We start from the raw sequence: 17,988 nt of genomic DNA on the forward strand, positions 1-17,988 counted from the left end.
ACCTGTCCAGAAGTGGTGAGAACTAGTCAAGAACGACTTGTAAATAGAATAACATCACCAAAAATGAAATTGGATGGGAAACATGTCATAAAAATGGATATTATATTGCCTTGTCTACGCATCATGATCAATTGTGGAGATTACACATACTTAACATGTATTGCACTGTATACGTACAACTTCCCCAGGTGATCAACCCTCGCATCAAACTTATATAATTTACCAGATATCTATTCTTTCGGGACATGGAGAAAGGAACCCGAATTTTCGGTTTCTTACAGGAAATACAACACATCGGAACCAAACCAACATATCACACAATATGGGCCAAATAAAAAAAATCATATTGTCAATTATTCATAAGGCAGAAATACATTCACGGCTTACAGATGCATACTAGAATGACATATACTACATTCATTTTATAGCTTAGGATGCATATCTAAAACTCAACCAAGTCCTTCATTTGAGCATTGATCTCCCGTGTGATCAACCAAGGTCTGAATTAGTAGTGATTGTTCTCCCAGAATTGAGCCTGGAGATAGTCTATTGTATTCTTTTCCACCTGAAATGCCTTGGCAAGAACATCATCTGATATTGGTGGCTTGGACCCAAACACTGCATTGGCAATTGTGATAGCCCCTGGGTTCTGGCTGCTGAGCGCAGCAATTGCAACAGCTGGCTTGTAGGGGTTGGGGTTGAATTGGAAGTGGATGAGCCCCACAGGGAACACAAATACATCACCTTTGTTAAGCATCTTTGAGAGGAACCTGTTCTCCTGGTTGGATGTCACAAAGCCAACGTACAATGTCCCCTCGAGTACTGTGAGGATCTCAGTGGCGCGGGGGTGCGTATGTGGTGGGTTCTGTCCTAGGGGAGCATAGTCGATGCGCGCGATTGAGATGCCGAGGGTGTTGAGTCCAGCAATCTGCATGACATTGATCAAGGTGACGTTCGATCCAACCTTGTTGGTGACCCTAGGCTTGTCCAGAGTGGCTGCCTTGAAGAAGTCATCCGCGTTGACTTCCATCGGGTTCTTGCAAACAAACCCATTGACACGCACTGGGTGGATAGAGGAGAGGTAAACATGTAACCTTGGATCTTACAAAGTTGTTTCAACTTGCATGTAATCTTCAAAATAATAATTTCAACATATATATTTGCTGATAACATGTCAAGAAACTGGGAAGTATCATAGTACCTGGTGAATGCATGTCAGCGACACAAAAGTCCTGGAGTGGGCTAGGATCGGAGGCAGTGGCCTGCCATGAGACCAATGCAAGGAGAGCGGCAAGGATAATGAATGAAGAGGAGGATGCCATTTGATTGTTTGATTGTAGTTTCTTTGGCTCTTCTTTTCGCTTGTGATTCTGTTTGTGTTGTGGCGTAAGTGATGGTTTCGAATATGCAGGGTATGTATGTGCTTATATAGGCGCAACGAGCAGTGTGAACTTGTGGGCAATAGACATAGTCAAGTGGAATCGACCAATGAGTTGAAATGGTCTCTGGCTGCTGATTGATTTATTTTGCATAAAATTTCAAGTCCCCTTTGAATACGCCTAAGTTACTCCATCATACGCTGAGTAGTAATTATGATTATTTATCCATCTCACCCAAGTCGCCACAATGCATGCAGGGCTGGTTCCAGCAAAAGTCACCACACATCACCATAGTTTATTAGATATCTAACTCGCTTTGGTTTCTAGTACGTCTCATATACTTGGTCGTGGTGAAAACTGGTGCGCACGAGGTCATAGCCAAAGAGCAGTTGGAAAAGCCAAGTGATATAAAGCAATCGTTTTCTTCCTAGAGGCGACATAGACAAAGTCACCTGCTTAGCTTGATCTACCTGGGCTTCCTGGGTCTATGGCTTCTAAAGCCCAAAGTTCCTTCTGCGTTTAACGATGTGTGCTAACAACTTAACATACATACGATTAAAAAAATCATGGTCAGAGATATAATGGAATATCATACCATCCTCCAAAATCAAGGGCAAAACTTTGGAATATGAGTCATCCGGTGATATCAATAAAAATATTAGACTGCTTAGAGACGTAGAGTCTAACAATATAAGATGCCGAAGTAGTTAACGGATTGAGTCAATAAGGAAGAAATCGAGGTGCGTCATTCCATCATGGATGCACCTAGCTAGCACAGCTATTATACTATATATGTATCTGTCCTTGTCATCATCACATTAATCAGATATTTACTTGGTCAAATTTCACTCAAAGTGGTTAAGTACATTAGTCTACGTACGCGTAAACAACGACGATGGAGAGCAGAAACAATTCATTGTGATCTTATTAAGCGTAGTTAACATCCTCTCGCTAAGAGTTTGATCATGACCAATTCAGTGCATAAATCTGACAATCTAGTTGGCCTTTCTTGACTAGTCTCACAACACAACTCAACTTGCGTGATTTGTTAGAGTATAAACAATGCATCCAATGACTAGGCCGGGTGGCCACTCATAAACTGATTAATATCTTGAAAGTGTGTGTTGGTTGTTTTGATACAGGATGTTTCCATCAAATGAATAAAAAGCCTCCAAGAAACAAAACTAGGCCGTCGTCTTCCTGGACGACACGATGGCGATCTCCACCGCCGGCCGTATGCCCCCATTCTCTCATCCTCCCCTCACCGCCATCGGTCGGCACCGCACTGGCAAAGCCCCGGTCGGTGATAGGCAGCGTTGGGGTGTCCTTCCTCTCACCTCAACTCCCCCATTTATGTGGGCTACCGTAGACGATGACAGCAGCGCCGCTGCTATCCTACGCTGGTGGAGGTGGGCCACTTTCCTGAGGCGGCCGGCGTGCCGCAACCCGTCACAAGTAGAAAACAGGGCTTTGGTTGAGGCCTGGCTAGCCCATTAGTCCCGGTTCAACCACGAACCGGGACCAACGGAGGCATACGTCCCGGTTAATGAGCCAGGGGGCCGACCGGGCCTCGTGGGGCATTGGTCCTGGTTCGTCTGGACCCATTTGTCCTGGTTTCAGGCACGAACCGGGACCAATGGTCCTCGCTCCTGTCCCACATCATTGGTCTCGGTTCGTGGCTGGAACCGGGACAGAAGGGGGGGCCTTTAGTCCCGGTTCCTGCCACGAACCGGGACCAATGAGGTGGCTATATATACCCCATTGCCGGCGAGCAGAGCACTCCACACTGCTCTGTTTTTTCTGGCCGGCGAGGGGAGAGCTTTGTGGTGCTCTAGCTCACCTCCTATGCATATGAGGTGTTCGATGAAATGCCCGAGCCACGCTAGTTAAGCTTTCTCCTCTCGAAGCTCGACCTCCAAGCTCCATTTTCCTTGAGATTTGTCTAGGTTTAGCGGTCCGTCAAGTCTTGTCCCCGTATTCACAGCCGTCGATCGCCCGCGCCGATCTCGTCGCCGGCACCACCGTGATGAGCCTCTTGTTCTTATCTTCTTTCTGAAAGAAAAAAATTCTTACTTGTATGATTAGATAGATACTTGTCTAATTTTCTTACTTTTATTATTGCTTGTTATTATATAGTGCGATGGTTTTGGTATCCGCCCCCGTCGGCCCTCGTCCTAGCTATGATTCAAATGTGGTATATATTATCTTTTATAACTATTTGGTTCATTTATTCTTTATGACAATTATGCCGACCACCATGACATAGATTTTATTTAACTAGGAGGTATGTGAACCGGAAATTCGAACTGACCCTATTGTCGAGAGGTTAAATTTAATTGAAGAAGAAAACAATTACTTGAAGGAAAAAATAAAAAAATTGAGGAGGAGAAGATGATATTGGAGTTGCATGTTGTGGATGTCATCGATGATCACAAGATCAAGATGGATGCAATGCGGTTGGAGATTAGAAAGATTAGAAAACATGCCATTCATACCGATGCTTGGTATCATTATGCCATTGGATCAATTGTTACATTGATTGCGATTATGATCACATTTGTTGTTGCATTGAAATGTTTTACATAGTTTCAATGTATGGTTTAATTAGATGCTCCGGAGAGCTATACGTTGTTCAATGAGAACTATGTATGTACTTTGGTTTTAATGTGATGATGAACTTCTATTAATTTGGTCACTTATCTATCCATGATGTTCTGTAATGGTTTTTGACACACTTAATTATATATAATGCATGTAGATGAACCGGTAATGGATGTACGATGACTGACACACCTCTGAGTACATTAAGGGCGTGCATAATTTTCTTGAAGTGGCTGAGGCGAACAAGCACAATGGTTTTATGTGTTGTCCATGCCCTATATGTGGGAATACAAAGTCTTACTCTGACCGAAAATCCTTCACAGCCACCTGCTTTATAAGGGTTTCATGCCACACTATAATGTTTGGACCAAGCATGGAGAAATAGGGGTTATGATGAAAGACAACAAAGAAGAAGAGGACGATGACAACTATGTGCCCCCTGAATACGATGATACTGCAACGGGGGAAGCTGCTGAAGATCAAGAGGAACTAGACAATGTGCCTGATGATGATCTCCGCCGTGTCATTGTTGATGCAAGGAAACAGTGCGGAAGTCAAAAGGAGAAGCTGAAGTTCGATCACATGTTAGAGGATCACAAAAAAGGGTTGTACCCCAATTGCGAAGATGACAACACAAAGCTCGGTACCGTACTGTAATTGCTGCAGTGAAAGGCAGAGAATGCTGTGCTTGACAAAGGATTTGAGAAGGTACTGAAAATATTAAAGAAGAAGCTTCCAAAGGATAACAAATTGCCTGACAGTACGTACGCAACAAAGAAGGTTGTATGCCATCTAGGATTGAAGGTGCTGAATATACATGCATGCCCTAATGCCTGCATCCTCTACCGCGGTGCATACGAGGATTTGAACACATGCCCGGTGTGTAGTGCATTGCGGTATTGAACAAGTCCGGTACCAATTCCACTATTCTTTCATCTAACATTGAGTGATACGAGATACATCCTCAACGTTGGGAAAAGGTAGCTTGGTATTGTTTATCTCATTTCCTACTCACCTTTGCTCGAGTCTTGTGATGGATAGGCAAAGCACATCATCTCCGGTCTACAACCACGACGACGAGTTTGATGCTATGAAGAACTTCATCGACGCCAAGATGGACAAACAAATGGAGGAGCTCGAGGCCCTCATCAAGAACCGCAAGCGATCTTCCTCATCTTCAAGAAGACGCTCAAGTGCAAACACTCCCGAGCTACCATCTTCAGCAAGTACACAGAAGCATCGACATCGACATGACCATGATGAGCGAGCTTCAGGACACACGTTGGCTGCTCTGCCAACCCCGTGCACACGGGCCTTCGACCCCCGTGCACACGACCTCCGACAACCCCGTGCGCACGGGCTATTCAGAGCCGCGACATCAACTACAAGGCTGCGGCTTATTCAACACCTTTGGCATCTTCGCCAAGTAACTTCAAGGCATCTTCGCCTTCGAACGTACGGCATCTTCGCCTACTCCACGAGCTCAAGTCCACTACTCCCTCTTTCTACTACGACGTCGACATCATCGAGGAGATTCCATTCTTTGGGACTATTGACCTCAATGAATACCTCAAGTGGGAGTGCAAGATGGACGACTACCTCAAGCTACATCAAGTACCCTTCGACGATCAAGTGAAGTGCGCCAAAAGTACCTTCCACGACTATGCATTGACATGGTGGCTTCATAGACCTTCAACAAGCTTCACCATGACGTGGCCCACGATGAAGAAAACAACGCGGCAAGAATTTGTGCCTTCCACCTACACGGAACATCTTCAACGCCAATTGGAGAACATCATACAAGGATCCAAGTCCCTTGGCGAGTACTTCAAGAACATGAAGGAAGCCTTGCGACGTGCCGGCGTGGACGACCCCATTTGGATGAAGTTCTACTTCATGATGGGATTGAACAACGCCATCTCCAAGACTATCTTCCTCGAGAACTACAAGTCTCTCAACGACAACTACATTGGTGCTCTCAAGGCGGAGCAAGAACTCATGAAGGCAAAGTCTACTCGACCCCGAGCTCACTTCGCAATGACCATGCTACATGACAGCGAGAGTGATGATGTGCCATCTTCGGCCTTCATCCACGACGAGAGCGATGATGTGCCATCTTTGGCCTTCATCCATGATTAGAGTGGTGATGTGCCATCTTCGGCCTTCAACCACGGCGACGACTACAAGACGGTTGAGCATGGGATTTTCCCTTGGACCACGGCGACGTATGATGACTTGAGTGACTTTTGCCACTATATTGAGAGAGAGTGACTTCACCACTAGCCCCATATATGATGAGTTGCCCCAATTCCCATGTGAGGAGAGCCACCACCCCCACCACTTGAGTGAGATGAGTGACTCCACCATATGTGACATTGAGTGCACCTACCTTGAGGGAGTGACTGAACCACCACATAGAGAGAGTGAGGTAGTTGATGAGGCATATTAGGCCATTTTGCTTTCTAACAACTTAACGTCTCCCTCTATTGTGTCTTCTTGTTTGGTTCTAGGTCCCATATATGATGACGCGCCGATCCTCGACGACTTCGTCCTTCCTTTGGACATGACGATGGCCATGGTGGACTATGATGCACCTCCACATGGTTCCATCAATATGAAGATGATGACCACCATTTGGTCTTTCCCACCTCACGTACATCACATGAGTGGAGTGAGAAAGGTAACATAGGTGAAGGTGATGCTCTTGTCCCACTAGTGGACATTCTTGACATTGATTGCTTGCATGATGTTGATCCCCCATATTGCCATGATTCATGCTAGTATGATTTCCCCATGCGATTATTTACCCATTTATGATGAGTTTGATGATTTCCATGTGGAGTCTATTAGTTGTGATGCCATGTTGCATAGGATCACTTGTGATAATTCTCTTGGTCACATCATGTTTTCCAATCCGCTTGACTTGTCATATGCTATGCATGAGATCCATCATATGTCTTATTTGCAATCTCATCATAGTGTCTATGCATATTCCATTAAAATAAACCCAATTTGCACATATGGCATAGATGACAAGCCTATGGTTATTGGCTTGTTTCTCATGTGATGATATTGACATGCTTCCTTTGCATCATTTATCTCATATGCCATGCCATAGCCACCTAGCTTCGGATATGCATTGTTTTGGATGTCGTCCATTTTCTCCATATGATGTTTGCAATATTGCTCATGAGGAGACCCCCATAGTTTCCTCATACATTTTAGGAGATTTTGATTCATCCCATTCATTGCATGATCCCAATACTTGTGTGCACAAAATGCTTTCCATGAATGATCTGCCATATAATTGCATACTTGATTTGCGTCCTCATCATGTCATACATAACAACTATTCTTTCACGATGGAGACATGTTCTTATACCATGCATCAAATTTCTTTAAGCGATGCTTATCTTGTGCTAACTCACACATGCACATACACATCATGAAGGATGATGTGTACATTTACCATGCACACGTTCTTTCATTTTTGTCTCTTTTGTGTAGGTACCCATGAACACTCGTCAACCTCACAATCCCATGAGTTGACGAAACGAGCTCTAGAGAGCAATGATGACTTGGGATTCCATGGATTGTCCTTACCACCGTTCCCCTTGCGCAACGACTTCACACATCTCTTCTACATGCCCCTCACATGGTTATGGGTTATTTACCACCTCCCCATATTGCCATGTTCACTTTGCATGATATGCTCTTTCCTATGCCTGTGCCATGCATTTGTGACCCATGCTTTGAATTACACATGATGCTTGAATCTAGTACTTTTATGTGTATTTGCAAGCTTGGTGGAGATATCACTTGTTATTACCATGTTTGCTTTGTGCCCCATGCCTATAATGATACTATGATCTTGCTTTGTGTTCGTGCTTGCGATATGTCATGCGCATTGCCTATGCCTATGATTTGCTCACATGACATGATTGCCATGATTTCCTCTAGTATGTTTCATCTTCGCACTACTAGCTTGCATGACTTGTTTACTATGATTGCTTTCCATGTTGCATCCAATTCTTGGATTACTTGCTCCTATCATATCTTTGGTCGCAACAATGTCACTTATTCACATACGCCATCTCCCATTGCTTGTCACATGATTGACTTGATTGCCTCACTCATGATGAACAATTGCTCTTTCCATTGTGTTGAGTGCCACACGATTTTCGCTACACCCCATGCACATTATGCTTGGATTGTCTTGCATTTGACCCATGTGTTTAGATCCTTCATTTCCGTGAATGATTCCTATGCCTACCATCGCCCTTTTGTTGAGCACTTTGCGCACTCTTGCTATGACCATGAGGTAGCACTACTAGGGAAAAGGCTAGCAGCAGTGCGGGTTTTAGGCCTATCAGCAGCGCGGGTACCCGCGCTACCAATAAGGCACTACAGCTAATGTATAGCAGTAGCGCTGGTCCACCCGCGCTACGGCTACACAAGTGTTGCAGCAGTGTGCTTAAAGGAACCTCGCTGCTGCTAATAGCTATAGCGCGCTTCCCCTGTGCGCGCTACTGCTACAACCGCGCTGCTGCTAACTTTTCTGCACTCGCTACTGCTAATTTTAGTTGTTTTTTGTTTTTTTTCGGCATATTTGTTTTGTATTTGAACAGGCTTTATAGAAGAATCTTTAGCACATACAAATGTCATCATGATACACATACAAATGCCCGCGAGACCACAAATGTAATCATAGCATATACATACAAATAGTCTCGTCATAATCATCATCCAACACAAAGTGGTATCTTGTCATCATCTTGAAAATAGCGATACATGCAAGTCTCGAATACTTGCAATTACAACATCATCCATCTAAACAAAGGTATACGCGAGAAGAGCTATCACTATGAGTGAGAGCGGAACTATGCAATACATGAGATGGCGGTTACGAGTCCTCTCTCGCGCTAGCATGAACCTCAAGTAACTAGCTTCTCCTTCTTGTCTGCTTTTGAAGCCTTTATGGCTGGCGTCCGAGAACCCATTCACTTGCGCCTGACACTCATGCCACTCGTTGTACACCCCCGGAACCTTCCCTTTGTACATGACATAGCAGTTCCATCTCGCCATCAAGAAACTAGGTACCTGTTAGAGATGCATGTTCATGAAGAGGATGTACAATCATATATATGCAACAAAATATACTAGAGAACACCGAAAAAGAAAGGGTTAGCAACTAGATGCAACATACAGTACGCAAATTAATTAAGTAGAGGTACGCAGGTCATCGTACGCAAACTAACAAAGTAGCGTTACGCAAGTTCGGCAGGGATCGTGGACATCACAAAGTTGCATCACTACAAATAGTATACAAGTTCAACCGACACATATCATCATCATCAGCATCATAAATCACTAGAAGTTCCATCCTTCCATATCATCGAGGATGGACCCTAGCTTCTTGAACGGCGTGAGGTCTAGACGTTGCATGCCTATGCGAGTTCGGACGTCAGCTCGCGATATAGGGCCGTGGTGGAACATCCCCTTCTCATCGACGAATTCTTTCATGATGATCATCGCAATGTCGCGTTGGATGCGAAAGAAGTCATCTCTAAGTTTATAATCCGCTTCTCCATGAGATTCTAGCCACTTGTGGATATGATCATCATTTCTGCTTCTCATGCGAAGCTTTTGGTGATCCGTGTTGAACTGATTGATGAGATGGAGGATGTACAATCCATCCTTCTTGCTTGGTTTTGGGACTTGGATGCAGGAGAAGTTAGTTTTATGCGCGAAACCCATCTTCTTGTTCCTTTGTTTCCTGATCTGCATGTGGCCACCTCTAAAGCTGAAGTCTTGGAGAGCATCATCTAGAATATTCATTATGTGGGTGTAGTCTTTTTTCTCGTAGTCTCTGGAAGGGTCAAAATACACGGCGTGGGAGACTTGCGGATAAAGAACGATAAGGACGGCGCGCCCGTTGCTGCGGGGAAAAGACACCTGAAATTATTCCCCATAGAGAGAGAAGGAATGATTGAAATGTATGAAAGGGTTTATCAAAACTGACTTACTTTGGATGATAAGGCACGAGGACAATTTCCCGGTCCTTATTCTGTACCATGAAGTTTTGGAGGTAGTCCCTAGCAGTTTCACGCTCAAAGTCGCCGAGACTCAAGAAAGACTCGTGCATGTAGTACGGATCCGCCACACAGATTTGCGAGACTTCTTCACTGTTCATGACAGAGCTCATATGTAGCGCAAAAAGGCAAACGATTGTAAAATCGAGCCGCCTTGTCAGAAACATCTCAAAGATATGGTCAAACCGCAGGAAGAACACCTCCGCGGGCCGTGTCTCAACGTAGCACTTCCCCTCAGGCACACGAGCCGCGTATGTCGGATATCCTGGATCCTTTGAGGCTAGTAGGCTTTTCTCAGTCGACAGCACATGGTCGTGCAGTCTCTTGAGATCCCCTGTTAGTGCCTCCAGTGGTTTCGGCGGTAGCATCGGCTCGCCCGTGAGATGGAACATGGCCGCACCTTTCACGGGTACACGCTCTTCAGAATGCATCGTTTGGCTGCTATGTGCTCTGGCTTGTTTGGAGGTAGCTATCTTCCCTGATCTCTTTCTCTCCTTTTTCTTGGGCACACCTTCTAGACCCTTCCTTAACCCCTGCCCCAGTGTTCCCGGGCTAAGTACTGTACGACCCTCGCGCTGGGATAGTTGAGCCTGTGTTGAGGCGGCATCTTCAGGCGTGTCCTGTGAGGATTTCATGAAGAGAGACTTTTTGCAATCCCTGCTACGACCTTCCTGCCCGAGCATATCATCCATATCCTCATTAGCAAGCTGATAGCCCGATTCGTCATATGGTTGACTCATCAATTCTATGTCACAGTCATACGCGTTTGTATTGAGGAAATCCATAGGGTCGACCTCCGTCTCATCATCCATTCTCTGTTCTACAGGACAAATTACATCAGCCAGCACTATTGCACCCCCTTCATCATGTCGTCCGCCGCTCTCACTCGGCACTACAGGAGCTGGTAATTGCGTAGGCGGGGTGGTGGTCTCCGCACATGCTTGTTGATGTGTGGTTATTGGTGTGCTCTCGGCCGGCTCCAGACGAATAAGATTCTTCGGCCATAGCAGCACCCAACCCTTGCAGCTTCCAATCCACGGCGGGGTCTCATCGTCCGCTCCCACATGCTGTACTGGAGGAGGCAAATCCTCGTGCCCCGATTTCACACTAGACAAGCTAACCCTGAAGTGCCCAGCAGGGATCGGCTGGTTGTGGAACGTGGGTTGCAAGGGGTCCATTATCATCCCCTTTCCCACGTCCACCTTCTGGCCTTTGATCAAGTAGAGTATGGTGCACGGGGTTTCTTTCGCCTGCAAACACATATGTCTGTGGCGTAAAATATCCGAAAGGCAACAAAAATGGAATATTATATATATATATATATGTTGGTGCGACATGTAATTACCGTGACGGCGTCGAGCTCAACCAAAGACGAAGGCCCACCAAGCGCGCCAGAGACTGAGGACGGGCTGCTATGAGCGGGAGCGGCTGCGAGAGGAGGCCCAGTTGCGTGAGCAAGTGATGGTGCGATGGTGTTGTTGTTCATGGAGTTGCTCCCGACGAAACTGGGCAACGGGAAATCATGTACCGTCTTGTCTGGATTTTCCTTCGTCCAGTTGATGATAACTGGAACCAAGTTAGTAGCAAAATCATTTCTGCAGGCACTTACAGCTGCATTGACTGCCTGCTGTAGCAACTCATATTTGTCCTCGGCTGCTTTTTTCACGTCCTCAACTGCTTTTTTCTCGACCGCAAGCTTCACCTTCACGCCGATGTTCGCCTGACTAAACTTCTTTTTCTGCTTCTTGGCCTCCGGGCCCTCGTTGTAAAACACCTTCCATGTGGCGCCATCTCCAGCTCCGTGCACACGACCATATTGCGGCCGCTGGCCCAAAGGGAGTCCCTTAAGTTCGTTCAAGGCCCGGTTGAGAGGGGTGTCCCACTTGGGCCTCATCGGAGAAGTAGGGTTTTCGGCTGCAAGCTGGTGTTGCTTATCCAGTAGTCTAATCAATTTCCTCGTGATCTTGTCCATGTAAAAAACCTTTTTCTCCTTGTCCCACTTGTAGCGGGCCCTGATGAAGTCATGCTCCAAGGGGTTGGTGAACTTTGCGAAGGGGTCTGGGAGACCCGCGGCTTCACGTTCCGCGTCCTCCTTATACCATATGGGCCTTTTACCGAGGTAGCCACGGCTTCCAAGGCGATGCTTCCCCGTGTTCCTTTGCTGAAGGCTCTTTAATTTCGCAGCCTTAGCCTTGGCGTCCTCGGTAGCGCAAGTGTCCTTGAACTTTTCGAACTCCTCTTCCGTAAGTGTCGGATTTTCCTCCAGAATCTTGGACAGGGGTTCCTTAGCCTCAATAGCTCGTTTCACCCTTGATTTCCATGAGGCCAAATCATTGCTGAACATGCCCATGGCGTGATTGTTAAACTTTTTCATCTTCGGATCATCCCACGGCTGTTCTATGTTATCATCCCGATCGGGGAACTTGAATCTCTTGTGCAACTTCGTTAGGAGCAACCGCGTCAAATGTTCTTTACTCCTTAAGTCATCGTCATTGATGCTCGCGCATTCCTGTAGGATGCATCCTACTTGGTTCCCATAGTACTTGCGAGGTTCTTCCGGCTCTAATGGCTCAAACTTGCCAGGTGCCATCTTTGTGATCACAAGTCGTCCAATCCCTAGTTTGTTAGGTTTTCGTATCCTCTGCTTCTTATGCCTCTTTTCGGTACCGGCATCGGCGCCGGTATCTTCCCCGGCGGTACCTTCCCCACCGGTCTCGGCGCCGCCATCGGTGCCGGCGCCGTCGGTGTCGGTGTCGGCGTCAGTACCATCATCGAGGCGGACCTGCAAACCTTGCTTAGTAGTCAAAAAGTCGAGGTAGTCTTGTTCACCCTCATAATCCATCTCGTCTGCATCTTGGTCAGAAGGCCCAGTTTCTTCGTTGTTCGACATGTTTTCTATGATTAAGTGTCCTCATTTATTTCTAAAAGTATGAATAAATGAGAAATGAGATAAAAAAGAAATCTATGTGCCAGCACTCGATATGCCAACTATGTAGCACAAATCATGCCTTTATTCACGGGAAATTTCGGCATGACCTTTGCTAAAAAATGGACATATCGAGCGCCTGAAATTCACCGGAACGGAAATGAATCAACATTCCGGCGTAACATAGGCAACTCGGATCATTTACCAAAACATGACATGTCCAAAACATGACATATCCACATATCACATGTCCAGTTCAAATTTGCATATAAATTCAGCAAATTTTGAAACCTATCTAAATTCATAACTAAATAGATAACCTAATTAACATAACTAAAACCTAAGTAAATTAACCCTAGCTAGCAGAGAGAGAGAGAGAGACGTGGTTTACAGAGGGTGCAGGGCGAGGAGGCAGGCCCGACGACGGCCGAGGTTGGGAGGGGAGGAAGCAGAGGATGGAGGCGAGGGCCGACGGGTCGGGGGCGAGCGCCGGCGCCGGGGGCGAGCGCGCCTGGGTCGGGGGCGGCGGGGTCGGGGGCGAGCGCGCCGGGGTCGGGCACGGCGGGGTCGGGGGCGAGCGTGCCGGGGTCGGGGGCGAGCGCGCCGAGGTCGGGGGCGGGCGCGGCGATGCGACGGGGCCGGGGAAGAGAGAGTGGGGATTTGGGGGAAAAGAGGCGGGATGAAGCAGGGAGAGGGAGAATTTTGGGTTAAGTGGACGTAGCAGTAGCGCGTTTACACAAAACGCGCTACTACTACCTCGACTAGCTGTAGCGGTTTTCTGCAGAAACCGCTACTGCTACCTTGACTAGCTGTAGCGATTTTCTGCAGAAACCGCTACTGCTACCTTGACTAGCTGTAGCTCTTTTTCACTAAAGCGCTGCTGCTATAACCAGTTTCCCTTTTTTCTTTTCCTCAGCATAATAGGAACATATATATTACATCATTGGACCCTTGCATAATAATGTCTAAGTGTGTATACAAAATAGGAACATATATATATAATACATCATTGGACCCATGCATAATAATGGCTAATTAAGTGTGTATACAAAATAGGAACATATATATATATATATCACATCATTTGACCGATTCCTCAGCGCTGACGTTTTCGTTTTTGAGTCAGCTTCTTTCCCTTCTTGTTCGTCGAAGAATAATTGAGCCCCTCATTGTGACTTTGCCTTTTCCATGGAGTACGATTTTTCTTTGGTAATGTAGTATTGATTCTTCTTTTGACGTATACTTCATCATCATCGTCATCTTCCCTCATTGGGTTGCCGTACTGATTATAGTCTTCCTCGTTGGCGACTCCATCCATTCCAATGATGTTTCTTTTGCCTTTCCTCACGACAACACGACTGGGATTGCATGGGTCAGTTATGAAGAAGCATTGTGTCACGTGCTTAGCGTGTACCCATGGCTCGTTTTTTGCGATAGCGTTCACGGTAGCGCTCTTGGCGTCGGGTATAGTCATGGTAGTGAAAATCCGGCTTTCTCTTTCGACATTCTTAGCCCATCTGACACGGAACATCGTCGTGTTGTGCAGTCCAGAGTAGTCAAGCTCCCAGATCTCCTCGACCCTTCCATAAAATCGTTCAGTTGCGCCGTTGTCGCTGCCGGTCATGCATTCCATCGTCACTCCTGAGTTCTGATATTCATCACTGTCCATATCTTTGGCCTCTGTGTAGAACGTGTATCCATTGATATCATATGCCTGATAGGTTACGAGGTTGGGCGAGGGGCCATGTGCTAAGGCGTATATGAGCAATCCGTCCTTAGAGCCCTCCTCCGGGGGATTAGCAATAATATGCTCTTTGAACCAATGCAGGAAAGTGGAGTTGTGCTCTCTAGTAACTTCGGCGTCCGTCCTGCATACCCCCCGGTCACGATACTTCTTTGCGATAATTTCTTTGTGCAGTGCCACAAAAGGATCTACCTCGTCTAGGTGTTGTAGCACTACCAAGTTTGCTCTGTGAAAGTCGCTGCGTTGATCTGAGTATGCCACGTGCAGTTCCCTGCGACCGTTGCAGTGACCTTCTCCTTCGAGCCTCCCATCGTGCTTGTTAACGGGCAAACCAACACTAACACCAGGCGGCTGGTCTGCGCCATATAGAAAATTCTCACAGAAAGAGATGCACTCTTGTGTCAAATAGCCCTGGACGATGCTTCCATCCGGACGGGACATGTTACGAACGAATCCTTTGATGATCCCATTCATCCTCTCAAACGGCATCATGTTGTGCAGGAATGACGGCCCCAGGTCTATTATATCATCCACAATATGGACACACAGATGCACCATCACGTCAAAGAACGCGGGCGGGAAGTACATCTCAAGATCATTCAGTATCACAACGATCTCTTAATGTAGCCTTCGGAGCTGCTTCACACTAATCGACTTTCGAGAGATGACGTCGAAAAAGTTGCAGAGACCAATAAGCATGTCACGGACGTGCTTGTCCATTATCCCTCTAAGGGCAACAGGTAATATCTGCATCATCATCACATGACAGTCATGAGACTTCATCCTGCTGAACCTTTTCTTGTCCGTGTCTAGATATCTACTTATCTTGCCACAGTAACCGGAACTAACTTTGACTCCAGTAAGGCACTTAAAGAATTGATTGATCTCAGCCTGACTTAAGGTGAAGTAAGAATGGGGGGCAATAATCCTCATTCTTTATTTTCTTGCCCTTCTTCTCCCGTGCCTCTGTCTCCGTCTCTGTCTTGTCTGACATTTTACGTGGCGGCATGTGCAGATCTTCCCTGATTTCCAAATCTTGCAAGTCTTTTCTTGCCTTCGGCCCATCCTTGGTCTTATCCGGCATGTTCCTCAGTGTTGCGAGCAAGCTCTCAAGGACATTCTTACATATATGCATTTGATCAAGGCAATGAGGTGTATCGAGTTTGTGCCAGTACTCCAAGTCCCAGAACACAAACCTCGTCTTCCATACCTTCAGCAGCGGCTCCGGCGCCTTTCTCATCGTCTTTCCCGGCGCGGGGCACTCCTTCCAGTTTTTCAACAGCTCATCGATTTCGGCACCGCTCCGCTTATGTGGAGGTCCTCGATGCTCAGCGTGACCATTGAATAGATCTCCACGGTTTCTCCACGGGTCGTCCTGTTCGAGCCATCTTCGATGCCCCATGTACACGATTTTCCCAGACCCGCCATCTTTCCTTGACGCTAGCTGCTGAGACGTCGTATCATCCATGCACCGCGTGCATCCACAATATCCATGGCACACCTGGCCTGCCACATATCCGTAACCAAGATAGTCGTGCACTGTCGTGATCAGTGCGGCTCTCATGTTGAAATACTCGCCTTTGCTGGCGTCCAATGTCTTGGCCGGTGTTTTCCATAACATGTCTAACTCCTCCTGAAGTAGCCCCAGATACAAATTAATATTATTTCCTGGTTGTTTCGGCCCTTGAATAAGCATGCTCATGTGAATGTACTTCGATTTCATGCACAACCAGGGGGGAGGTTGTACATCCATACAAACACGGGCCATGTGCTATGGTGGTGCTCTGGTTGCCAAACGGATTCATGCCATCGGTACACGCGCCGAGCACGATGTTCCTTGCATCACATTCAAAATACCGATAGAAGCTATTCAACGCTCTCCACTGGCTTCCATCCTTGACGTGTCTCAGCTTCGGATCATCTCCATCGTCGGGCTTCTTCCTCTCCGCGTGCCAGCGCATTAGCTTTGCTTCCTTGGGATCTACAAAATACCTCTGGAGACGGGGAGTGATTGGTAAGTACCATACCACTTTCTGGGGACATTTCTTCCCGGCCTTCTTGTATCGATAAGCATTGCACACCGGACAACTTGTTTTTTCCGCGTGCTCCTTTCGATAAATTATGCAATCATTGATGCATGCATGGTATCTAACGTGTGGCAGATCAAGAGGGCACATGATCTTCTTGGCCTCATCAACACTACTAGGACATAGATTACCCTCGGGAAGAACATCCTTTAGGTACTTGAGATGCTCATCGAGGCTAGTGTCGGTCCATTTGTTTTTAGCCTTCGTCTTCAGCACTTGGAGCGTGAAACTCAAGCGGGTCACCTCAGGATTGCAACCATCATACAATGGAGTGGTCGAGTCTACCACCGGTTGCTCCAGCTTAGCCTCCTCTCTAGAAGCAGCTCTCTCAGTACTCGTCTCCTTGCGAAGCAATGCTTGAACAAGAGGGTCCCACATGATTGAACTTAGTACCGACGAACTCTGCTGCGTGGAGTCCATGTCGTTCTCTCCGCCGCCATGTTCGGCCCCTTCTCCGCCGCCATGTCCGGCCTCTTCCCCGCCGCCATTATCGATCATCTCTTCGTCTTGCCCCGTGTCATCATTGCCTGCCCCGTCGGCATCCTCAACATCGTCATCCTCATCTTCAGTTATCCACCGAGTATAGCCATCCATGAAACCAGTCATGAGCAGGTGCGCTTCGACACGACCATCGACATGGGGGTCAAGCCAAACTATTCCTTTGCATTTTTGACACGGACATAAAACCTCTGTCAGGTTATTTTCCTTCATGTCCTGCACCGCCAACCGCAACCACCTGTCCACCATCGTTCCACTAACCATCGTGAACTCTGCACGGTAATAATAAACAAATTGATTATAAAAATGCGTGCATTCATCAAAGTCATACAAAAATTCGGCATGACCTTCCTTAAAAGTAGGACATATATAGATCTAGAGTTTGCTCGGAATTCACCGAAACGGAAATAAATTGACATTTCGGCAAAACATAGGCAACTCAAATGCACAATTTGGCGTCAACTCATGCCACACACACAATTTCCATAAAAATATCACACACACATGCATAAACATATTTCCATTTTGCAAAAGCATGAAATATTAATCACACCTCTATCTCGAGATCGAGCACACGGTGGAGATGATGATGTAGGGAGGTCAAAAGTGCACAAAGCTCTTCTTGACAAAGAAAGATCTAGTTAGGGGGCAAATAGGTCAC

At 46.6% G+C, this 17,988-nt stretch overlaps 1 protein-coding gene across 1 annotated transcript; it reads right to left on the reverse strand.

Annotated features, from left to right (window-relative positions):
* Positions 1–332: 332 nt before the first annotated feature.
* LOC125506504 (germin-like protein 8-11) lies at positions 333–1,396 on the reverse strand. Its single transcript, XM_048671308.1, has 2 exons — positions 1,202–1,396; positions 333–1,062 (listed from the first exon to the last, which is right to left on the reverse strand). Exons 1-2 carry the CDS (start codon positions 1,320–1,322, stop codon positions 506–508), a joined length of 678 nt encoding a protein of 225 aa, XP_048527265.1. The 5' UTR covers positions 1,323–1,396; the 3' UTR covers positions 333–505.
* Positions 1,397–17,988: the final 16,592 nt, after the last annotated feature.

This window comes from Triticum urartu, chromosome 5 (assembly GCF_003073215.2).
Source record: "Triticum urartu cultivar G1812 chromosome 5, Tu2.1, whole genome shotgun sequence".
NCBI classification, from domain to species: Eukaryota; Viridiplantae; Streptophyta; class Magnoliopsida; order Poales; family Poaceae; genus Triticum; species Triticum urartu.